The sequence below is a fragment of the Crocodylus porosus genome, unplaced genomic scaffold, assembly GCF_001723895.1.
Source record: "Crocodylus porosus isolate Cpor-Errol unplaced genomic scaffold, CroPor_comp1, whole genome shotgun sequence".
NCBI classification, from domain to species: Eukaryota; Metazoa; Chordata; order Crocodylia; family Crocodylidae; genus Crocodylus; species Crocodylus porosus.
Genome location: NW_017728950.1, coordinates 597142 through 608916, shown reverse-complemented (window position 1 = coordinate 608916; position 11775 = coordinate 597142). Strand labels below are relative to the sequence as shown.

The following is an 11775-nucleotide window of genomic DNA, read 5'->3' as shown; positions in this document are numbered from 1 at the left end:
GTGTGTGTGTGTGTGTGTGTGTGTGTGTGTGTGTGTGTGTGTGTGTGTGTGTGTGGCTAGTGAAAGAATTTTTGTATCTATAAACGCACAGAATTCTCTTTCAGTTTTAGAAATCTCAAGTGTAATTTCCAAGTAATGAACTGGAAACAAGTTCCTTAGCAGTTCATAGCTCTTCAATGACTAATTTTTAATGTACATGGACTGTGCAGCTTTTCCTGGACAGGATATCCCGGATAGGGCACACAGTAATTTAGACTGATTTAGCTGTATTTCCTCTGTAAACAAGGTAGTATTTATTTGTTTAATATACGGTCAATGATATGTGAGGGGAGCTACTTGTTCTTCATCACTCCTCTGGATATGCCAGTCAACAGAACATATCTAAACATTGCTGAGAACGAAAACCACTTGAGGTGGTAGTATTGATGGGAGGCAGCGGTGCAGATCAGTATGACAGGCAGTAATTGCTTTGCAAGTACACCTGCATGCTAGCTCATCCATTCACCCACCCACGCATATATGCCATGAAATATTTTCACTAAAATAAAATCAAAGCTTTTTTAAAAAAGCATCTAAAAAAAGATTTGAAATGTGTTTACACAGGCACTTGACATGCTGAGAAAAATGGCCAGCTGTACTTACTGAAAATAGGCTACAACTAAATTTCCTTTACGGTTCTGCAGATGATGTGGGAGTTGCATTGCACCTCAATTTGTTTTATATTTAAAATACATCAGGCATCATCTGTTTGTGGGCTAGTGACAATATTTGTCGAAGTCAAAATGAACTCTAGTCTTACAACAATTTTTACCGTTTCAAACTACAACTATAATAGGCTATCACTTTTCCTCTGAGACAGGAGTTTTAAGTTGTTTTATTTATGGTAGTAGGAAACAAAGTAAAGAACATAATGTGTTATACTTACAGAAGTGAAAACTTCTACATTGGCACCAGTGACACAGAGGAACCGTACAACATCAAGAATTCCATTATTTGCTGCCAGATGTAAAGGCGTTCGCCCATACTATAATAGGAGAAAAATTAAACAAAGTTTCTATTAAGCTGGTTAGAGAGCCTAATTTTTGGACAGGTTTTTTTTTCGTTAGAGAGATGCCACATAAGTACATACATGTGCTACACAATTAAGGACTGACAAGAAAAAAATGTACTGAGTTTTAGAAGAGCTGTGCTTGCATAGTTTTAAGTCTGATTTAATCAAAAAATAAGATTGGAGTTCAGGACTTTGAAAAAGGACACTTAAAATAAGACAGGGGTACCACAACTGCACTAAGGTCCCAAGATTTCTGGTGAAAAGTGGGGTTCTCTAACTTTCAGTAAAATAGAGTGGCACAGGACTTTTTTCCAGGAGCAACAGGAGATATCCATAGGCAAGACTGTCAAACGGAAAGGATGTTTTAGCATCTGGGACCTAGCAAGCAAAAAACAGCATACTGATCTGGATTGAGAAACAGGATTTTTTGGAGAAAGGTGGGGGGCGAGAAGCACTGAAGAACAAGATAGGAAGATGCAGAAAGGAAGTTGGAAGTGGAAGACAAGGAAAAGTTGGAGAACTAGAGAACGAAAGAAGATGCCAAGATACAGATGTAAAAGACAGATACATCAGAACCTAGAATAGGAGGGAATGATGGTTGAAGAACATGCAAAATATGAAGAAGATGTGGTCTAACACTAGAAATTGCAGAATTTACTAGAGTGGCACCAAGAGGCTGTTGCAAGAAATACCTGTCATCTTCGTTACAGGAATGACTTCTCACTATCTTTGTTTGATTACATGTAGTTAGGTTTGTGAGGCCTGACATTCAACTTACAGACTACAAAATGCTGGCAAATTCTGAATAGTATATCTGATCAATTCAAAATTTCCCAGGACTGGTCTAGGTATCAGTGGGAAGAATGCTACCTAATACACAGAAGGACGGAGCGCTGAAGGTAGGAGGGGCACATGAAACTGCAGATGTCTGCTTAGTACAGTTTCAAGTAGTTCTGCAATATTGTCTGTCAGAGTAACCGTTAATGCCTTCTAGCATAAGAAGGTCTGGTTTCAACTCCAGCTGTGCCCCCAGTAAAGCAGAGGTAGGCAACCAGCAACACAGCTGCCAGGAGTGGTGCAAGCTGCCTCTGTGTGGCGCACATGGCAGATTGGGAGAAGACAGACAGTAAAGCAGCAGATAGGGCAGGACGCAGAAAACAGAGCAGCAGGGACCATGCGGATGGGAAAAGAAAGCAGAGCAGATTAGGCAGGGGAAGGGGATCAGAGTGGCACTTGGGAAAGGGGCTAATCTGTGACATGACTGCCTAAAATTTGTCCCCACTGAAGTGAGTAACACTTCACACTGAATTACTTATTTCCTCAACTGAAAGAAGAATGATGGGGCTAGAGAACAGATATGAAGGGGAAATAGAGATTGGGAGCTTAGACAGCTGTGGCATGAGGGCAAGTTTGGGGGTTTCTTGAATGGGAGAAATGTACAAGGAGGGCATACAGAGGCCCCCCCACACAAGGGATAAGACTTGGCATAGTGAGCAGAGAGGGGATGGGAAGATGATACATGGGGAGCCTGTGATAGCCAGAGAAGGATACAAAGAGCCCCAGGTATGTGCTAGAAGCTCAGTCAACATAACAAAGCAAAAGCAGGAGATCCCCTAGTATTTTCTAAAGCTGACAGACACTCAGATATGAATGGTCTTAACCAACTCTTCTTTCCTTCTGTATGGTATCAGATATCAACTTCCAAATCTATGAGCCACTGTCTGGCATTATTGTTCAATGTGAGGATTCCATCTACCCCATCTAGGCATTGCCACAAACAGCAAAAACACTGTCCTCAGAGTGGATACAATCCCTGTATCTTTTGTAGTCACATCTGTCATTATCTTCTCTGAACTTGTAAGTTCTCTTTTCATTTATTCATGACATCTTCTCTCTCCTCTCATTCTAAACTCTTCCTTTTTAGTAAGTAAATTCAGGTTCTCTTATCTTTGTAATAAGGTCCAAGCATTATGTCCTTCAAAGTTTCTAGCATAGCTAAGATAATTACTTAGAGATTTCTACCCTTCCAAAACCCAGAACCCAAATAAACATGAAGCTCTTTAAGGCTCCTTCCTCATCACAGAACAAAATGTCAGACCACATCAACTGCACTTGTATGGGTAATAGCATGTTTATGAATCCAAGATGTATGCTTAATTAAGTTAACTGAATCACACTGGCAGCAGTTTGCTTTTAAAAAAGGACCCAGCAGAATAACAATGCTATATACAAACACAGCTCAAGTCTCTTCCAAGAGAAAGAGTCTGGTCTACTAAAAAAGATAGGACAAAAATACCTTAGACTTCTTTAGACAAGGTACTATGTCTATTTAACACTTAGAGGCTGGTTATTATTCCCCTTCACACTGAACGCAGCCCAAGAGTCTCAGTCATGAAAAGAGGTGCTACTGGTCTTCGGCTGCATTAACTCACTTTCCCAAAAACATGTTCTCAGCCGTGGCTCTGCATGTAATTGCCCAATCAATCAGGCTTACGCTAACATAAGGGGGTGGAGAACTTATTACCATAAGCTTTCCACTTGGCAGCTACTGATCTTTATATTAAAAAAAATATATATTGTGCCAGACTAGTCTTTAAGCCAAAAATCCACACTCTTACATAGCTCTCTGCAACACAGCAGCTCGGAGGCTTTGTAATGAATGGAGACATTAATTACTAATATTGTATTGCAAAATTATTTATGCTTTTAGAAAAAGAGCTATTATTACATTTTTTTTATAAAATGTTTCACAGAATACCACAAATGACCCCTATGATTAACTCCTTCAAAGCTGGTGGTCTATGAAAACTGTATGACATAACAATATCCTTCTACCTATGCAGAAGTAGGCATTCAAAGCTAAATGCCATACACTAGCCATACATTGTATGGCAGCAGAGTTTAACTGCTTCCATTAAAAGTAGCAACAGGATAATTTTGTGAAGCAGGTTATTATTTTTATAAAGACTCCTAGAACGAAAGCCAAAATATTAGATCTACAACAGGGGTAGACAATTATTGGGCTGGAGGGCCCCTTTAGCAAATTTTGGTGAGCTGTTGCAGGTTGGATTAGCACACACCCTCCCCGCAAAAACTCCTTAAGTGGCACTGCCCCAGGGCCTAGCCCCATGCTGTCATTACCCCATGATCCTGATCCCAGGGTTTCCATGGAGATCAGCCCAGGAACCCTGCAGGAAGGGCACACTTGGCCAGGCAAATGGGATGGGGCCACAGGTAAGCAGGGAGTGGAGTCTGGGAGCAGGATGAGTGGCCGGGATTTTGTGGTGGTGACAGCATGGAGCTGAGGCCCATGGCAGAGCCATGATCTGTTCCTGGTATGCTCCTGCCTGTGGAATTGGCGCCTGTTGCAGGGATGTGAGAACAGCAGATTGTGGCTCTGCTCTGGGTCCTGGCCCTGCACCGTCACCACTCCAAGATCTTGGCCCCATCCCCACCTGCTGTTCCCTGCCCGCCTGCAGCCCTGTCCAGCTGAGCATGCCCTGCCCATGTGGGTCCCGAGCCAGTCTACATGGGGACCCTGTCTGCCTACTTTGACTGGCACCTCCAGCTGTAGGTGCACGGCGGACAGGTTGGGGTGCACAGGCAGCAGGGCGGTCTGGCAGTGGCAGATACACTAGAAGATCCAGCCTGCTTGTCATATTTTGCCCACCCTGACCTACAAGAAACTAAATCTTGTTTTTATACAATCTATTTAGAACTATCATAACAAGGAGGACTTAAAAATGCTAACTTAGATATCTAAGAAACAAGCCCTTAAATGTTTACATTAGAAAAGGTTTTTGGGGTTTTTTTTCGTTAGCAATCATCCTGTAAAACATTAAAATCAGCATTATAGATGGGAATACTTTGCCAAATACTTCTGCAACTGATTGTATAGTATTTATATGAAGCCAAAAAAAAAAAAAAAAAAAGGTGGTGAAATGGTATGCTGCTTGATCTGATGCCCTCAACTCTGGAAAACATGGGGCATGCTTAACATCTTTGATTCTCAGGACTTACAGTATCATGATGCTTTATTTAAAAACAATTAAAAAGGCCTAACATGAGTAACTCATTCATCTTCCAACAAAGCATTTGTTTTCAACTGGTAGTGGCATCTGCCAGGTTAATCACTTATTAGCTAAAAAAGGGGTTCATTTCACATAATTCAAGATGATTCATTGAATCATACAAAAGTTGAACTGGGAGGGACCTCTGGAAGTCATCTGGGTCAACTCCCTGGCAGGATCATCCTTATTTGAACCTTCCCAGTACTCAAAATACGTAACTGATGACCAGCACCTCTAAATAAATAATAAAAAACCACTTCAGTTGTTTACACTGCCACAAATACCATCTGTTCCTAGTTGCCTAAATATTTCCTGGAGGAAGTAAAACCATATTACTAGACAAGCATGCTGGCATGTACCTTAATATAACTGCTGAAGAAAAGTTTACTGCTACAATCAATTCAAGTCCTCTTTCCTTGCTAAGTAATTCAGCTTCAATGAAGTTATGGTTAACTTCACAAAGGTGGGGTTCTTTAAATAACTCCTGGTAGCTTATTTTGAGGGGGAGAAGAGACTTTTCCTATTGTAATCATTTATAGGTTAAGAGAACCTTAGCCAACCAAAAAAGATAAGATATTTAACAAATAATCTGAGTATTGATTCTGCTTTCTTTACCTTATTAGTAACATCCAAATTACAACTTGTTTCACAGAGTGCCATCACAATAGGAACATTCCCATCTTTGCAGGCCACATGCAGAGGGGTATTTCCATGTCTGTCTTGGAAATCGACAAAACATCCCTGACTAATGAGAGTTTTAACAACTTCCATTTGACATCTTCTCACTGCAAGATGCAGGGCTATGTGCCCATCCTGAAATCACAAAGACAACTGTCTATCATTTAAAAAAAGAAAAAGTTAATTTAACCATACAAACCATTTTTGATAGACTTATAAATTCATTTTGTGGCAGTATTATCCTGCCTCATTGATTACAAACCAAAAAACCCCAACACGCCCATGTCAGGAAAAATCAACACAGTTTCATTGCAACTGGTATGGAAACTACGCCAGACTAGTTTAAGGATTTACTGACAGGTGGCAGCCAATGCATAAAAAAAGAATCCAGACAATCTGCTTAGATTTGTGGTTTCAGAGAAGCATAACATTGTATGTTCAGAACAAATTGAGAGAGAATGTATGGCTGGACAAAAAAATAATTGCATTTAGCTCTCTTGTAAGCAAACATTCTACTTTCTTCTTGCGTTTCGAGTTGTAAGCAGTGGCCCTTTGTGCTCTACACTGTTTAAAGGTAACAGCAATTTCAGAATGAACAGTATTAACCATCATGACAACCACATTAAGAACAAGATTTATTCTTTAGGGCCAAATATGGGAGGGATGTGGGGGGGAGGGGAAGATTCTGAACTGATTACACTGTTTTTAAAAACACATTTAGTTTAGAAGTTGGAAAACAATGGAGTGATTTATTCTCTTAAAACCTAACGTGCAGGTGTTGAAAGAAAGCAATATATCCAGTGCCACTGTTTCTTTAGGAATGTAATTTGCAACAAGCTATTCAAGACTCAATGTTCCACCTATTTTCTTAACAAAGAATAAGGATCAGCCATAAAAGTGTAACAGAAAGATAAAAGTTGAGGATATGGGCTTACCTAAATATAGATACAATCATCGGTGGGGGGGGGAGAGGGAGGGATATCAATCAGCAAATCCAGAAATACCGTAGTTTTCAATATTCACTTTAGTATCTTAGAAGATTTTTTAAAAATTTTAAACAACAATGGTTTGCAGCACTAAAATGAAGTATTTTATAGAAAGTAATTTGGAGGTATAAATAGTTCTGTAAAACCCAGGCTTCCTGCACATAATTCTTGACTAAATGCGACTCATCCACCCATAACTTACCTTGTCTGTTGCATCAAGGTCAGCTCCACGCTCTGCCAAGCATTCTACAATATCATGGTAGCCTCTAGCTGATGCAGTCAGCAGTGGAGTCTCCCCTTCTTTATTTTTAATGTTCACATTGCAACCTGCTTCACAAAGTGCTTTGGCAACAGGGTAGTAGCCATGCCAAGCAGCACAGTGCAAGGGAGTTTCTTCTTCCTAGTGGTATTGTTAAGTAAAATCAAGACAGCTGAGAGAATATTACAGAACCTACGCTCTGAGTTTCTATTTAAGGTTAAGGTGAATATATAACTATAAAAAGTTAGGACATATGAAATGATTTGGAATTGCTATAATACGTGAAGCTGGCATTATCAAAAGTGAGTTTAAGTCATTATGAGTGTCAGTGAATGTAACTCAACAGCTTCTCTTAACAGTCTTGAATCTGGGAAACAATATTTCTCAGTATAAAGTGCAGTATTCTAGTGGTACCTGACTTTTCAGCAAATACTGGAACCACCCTCCTAGCTGTATCCAAGCAACCAAAGCTAATCATTTATCTAGGTTCTCTCATTTAAAAATATGCCCTTATTCTGTTTTTCATTTACTTAAGAATTAATCACATGGCAGAAAGAGAAAACCGAACACAGGAGACTGAGCTCCCATTTTCTAGCTCTGATGTGAACTTGCAGTATGAGGCATATCGTATTTCTAGGTTTAAAAAGTGCCTGTAACTGACTTAGGAGTGTTAAACCTGATGATTTAGGAGAGTTAATCCACATTTTCAAAGTGACTGGGGACTTGATTAGGGCTGTGCGAAGCTTTGGTCACTGATTTGATTCAGTGGAGATTCAGTGGCCAAATCTCTGAATCCACATCAAATCAGGAGACCCTTTAAACTCTCCAGATCAAATCAGGAAGCCTCTGAATTGATTTGGAGAGATCTGGAAAAATTGGATGATTCGGACAGACACAGCTTTAAATGTCGTTTCTACATACCTCAAGGTGCCTGGCGGCTCGTGAATGCTGAAATGGTGGGGAAGATGAAGTCCCCCATGGGAGTGCAGGGTGGGGAGTGGGGGGGGATGGGGTCCCCAGTGCACCCAGAAGTGGACAAGCACTTCTGGTTTACTTCCAGGTCTTCTGGGGAGCATACGGGGGGGATTCCCCTCCCTCTGGCTTGGCAACCGGTGCCTCCTGGATCTGGGGGGCCATATGGGGTCCCCCCCATGGCCGATCGCCAAACTAGGGAAGCACGCAGGGGGTGGGGGAGGGGGGAGAGAGGGAGAGGGGCATGCGCTCCCTGGCAGATCCAGAAGTGGATTGGAAGTACTTCGGTTCACTTTCTGGTTCGCTGCCAAGCATGCAGGGCACTCCCCCGCACTCCCGTGGGACGTTCCATCCACCCCACCAATCGCAGCATTCACGAGCCATGCCTGGTACCTTGAGGCATGTAAAAAAAACATTTAAAGCCATGTCTATGGCTGAATTGCTGATTCTTTGAATCAGCATCAAATCTTCAGATTTGGATTTGGCTGAATTGAATCGGGACAGTGATCTGAATTAACGAACTGAATCACTGTCCCTGATTCGGGCCATATCCAAATCGAATATGGCCTGTTTCACACACCCCTAGACTTAATAGCCTGAGCTTCTTGAACAGATAGCCTGCTTGCAAAAACAAACAGAGAAACAAAACCCAACAACAAGAACAGTGCTTTTACTTTGAACTCTGTGCAATCCCACGCCAAGCCTAGCGCATGCTCAGAAGAGGCAGCGCATTACTTGGACCCAGCTTGCCAGACATCTGTATAGATCAGGTGCTTTAGTGGCACTTTTATCTAACAGCTAATTGAATAAGCTAATATATAAAAAAGTGCCAAAAAGCCCTGCTGAAGCACATGATCTATACAGATGCTGCAGAGCCCAGTTGAAGTAATATGTTGCTTCTTCTGGTAAAGTGCATTTTTTTTCTTTCTTTTTTTTTTTTTAAACATCTGCAAGCAGCCTTAAAGTGTATCCTGTGCTTTTATAACAATGCCATGAGGCTTCATTAAGCTTTCTTTGAAACATTAAAATATTTTACAAAAAGATACTATTCTAAGTGCAATGGACTATAATGGGGATTATAACAGCCCATGGAGGCATAGCATTCAGCCCACAGGGCTTCTCATGGGTCCAGAAATTTAGCAGTATAGCAGCAGCAGCAGTGTTACCTGCCATGACTCCTAGAATTTCCAGACTTTTGGGGAGCCCCATGGGCCAGATGACATGGCTTTCTGTGCCAGATCAGGGTTGTGGACTGATTCCATGTGCTGGATCTGGGCAGTGGGGCTGAATGAGTTGACCAACACTGGGTTATAAAAATCAACAGCAAGAAAAAGGTGAAAAAGTAGAAGAGAGTACCCAGGGCAATGAGACCATACATATAACTTCACCCCTGAACCTACAAGATATTTTGTAGCTCATACCAGCATAGAGGCAGGCAATTATTTCAGGCGGAGGGCAGCTGACTCAGTTTTGCCAAGCTGCTGAGGGCCACATGGGTAGCCCCGCCCCTTTACAGGGGCCCCGCCCCCTGGTCACCATCTTGGGACCAATTTCCCAATGTCTTGGGGCCAATATCTCAGGGCCAGTGCTGGTGGGGCCCAGAGTAGGGTGCAGGCTGGCAGGGGTCTGTGGAGCCGGGTTGGGCTGCACCAGCAGGGAGAGCAGGAAGCTGACCTGGCTCCAGAGCCCCTGCCGCCCAGGACCCCTGTGCTCCTGCTGCCCTGCTCTGGGCCCTGCCGGCATTGGCCCTGGGACACCAGTGCGGGCCCCATGCACCTGCTCACTCCCATTCACCCCCAGCCCCATGGTACAGGTGGGGGGCAGCATGCAGTCCTGACCCCCTGTTCGCCAGCAGGGAAGGAGCTGGAGCTGAGTGCAGGGAAAAGTGCCCCCTGCCACCCTCCGGCAGCCCACACTCCCTGGTGAAGCCGCTTGCAGCCTGCGTGGGGCTGTTCTGAGCAAGCACAGGCAGCTCTACATGGGCTGCAAGCAGCTGCTGTGCAGGGCACTGGCCACAGGGTGGGGGCGGGGCCACTTTTTCCATGCTCAGCACCAGCTTGTAACCTGCCCCCCAACCCCTGCTGCCAGCCTGGGCCCTGCTGTTGCAGGAGCCTGTTGGGCTTCCCCTGGGTCCTACTGCTTCTGGATCTTGTCATTTTTGACAGGAACCGAAGACAGATAAATATTAATTTTCTAAAATTTTTATGGGTTCCACAGGCTGGATAGAATGGCCTCATGGGCTGGATCTGGGGACGTAAGTTTTCCACAATAAGAGGAAAAGGGGTAAACCATGAGAAGTAGTTTTCATGCCACTTCAACCTTCTATCCTTGGCATGTCTGTGATAGCTCCAAATTGTTGTTGTGCGGATGGTACTCTGACAGACTTCCAGAAGTCTGGAGGAGGAAGAAACTTCTAAGGATCGAGAGACAGCGAGACTTAAGATTTGCTGGATGAAATATCGGCTTTTTTGTTTTCTCACAATGGACGTTGGTCAATAGCTGAAACATCATGGACCTTATTTTTCTTTAAAAACACCTGAGTTCAGTAATTTTAATTTTATTTTTATCCATTTAAGGTAGTTTTGAAAAGATTTACTCCAAAGACAATATAAGAGGGATTACAGGTATTGGCTAAATGAGAGAGGTGGGGGACAGTGAGCCATACCCTACACCACTTTATGGCAGGATATGCTCTTCTCTCTATCACTTTGCTTGGGAAACAGTCCAAGGTACCTTGTACTCTTCAAGCATGAAGATAACTTGACTTGCTCAGTCATGCATTTTTTTTTTTAAACAGCCTGCATTTATTAGGAGGTAAGAAATTCAAAACTTAAATTCCAATCTTTCTATTTCAAACATGCCAGAAGGCTCCTAGGTAAAAAACTCAACATGAGGACTCTTGGGTTTAAGTTTCTGAAGGAGGATGAAAAACTGATTATTACCTACCTTGTCTTGAAAGTCTGGGTTGGATCCAATACTGCAGAGATACTGAACCACATCTACATGACCATAACGAGCTGCCACATGGAGAGCCGTCTCTCCAGACTGAAATTATAGAAGCAGCACATTCAGGGCTTTTTTCATATGCCTCACTCAAGTACCCAAACACCTGGTTTGGGTGCTTTGCTGCAAGTTTCTGGTAGAACTTGGGGCAATAGTTTTGGTATTTAAAAGTGTTACATATTACTTTCCATGCCATAAAGCCACAGTTGCAGTGAGTGGTAACTTCTGGGATGTAGGTGCCTTGTTTTAAATAAGGAGTGGCTGACAGATTTTCTGCAAAAGTCCTCCTCCTCTGGAATCTACTTCTCTCCACTGCCATCCCATCCAACAGGCTCTATAGCTGATCTTCCCCCAAGCCAAGGAATTTGAAAAAGTGGTTTTTTGAGGACTTGTATAGTTTTTTACCCTCTGGATTGTTCTGTATGTTCAGTTATCTGTAGATTGATGAACTGCTAAATCTTAGCATAACAATGAAAATGTCACTAATGAATTAGCATCTTCAATAAATCAGGCCAGCCTCGGTAGGCTAGATCTATCTGAGAGAAGATTTGTTTGAGAGCTTGTACAAAGTTGCATTGTATTAGGACTTCAGCTAGCAACTTAAAAAATATATATCCTGGGCATCAGTAAGAATTTCATAGATTTCATAGACATTAGGGCTGGAAGGGACCTCGGGAGTTCATCGAGTCCAGCCCCCTGCCCAAAGGGCAGGAAGTCAGCTGGGGTCATAGGATCCCAGCAAGATAAGCATCCAAT

At 42.6% G+C, this 11775-nt stretch overlaps 1 protein-coding gene across 1 annotated transcript in view; it reads right to left on the bottom strand.

Annotated features, from left to right (window-relative positions):
- The window catches only part of DAPK1 (death associated protein kinase 1), a 129110-nt gene that overhangs the window by 28222 nt on the left and 89113 nt on the right, over positions 1–11775 (bottom strand). The window contains exons 14-17 of the mRNA XM_019555172.1: positions 10963–11061; positions 6988–7185; positions 5737–5934; positions 926–1024 (exon numbers count right to left, since the gene is read on the bottom strand). Of these exons, the coding sequence (XP_019410717.1) occupies positions 926–1024; positions 5737–5934; positions 6988–7185; positions 10963–11061 (594 nt within the window). The remainder of the gene's footprint in view (positions 1–925; positions 1025–5736; positions 5935–6987; positions 7186–10962; positions 11062–11775) is intronic.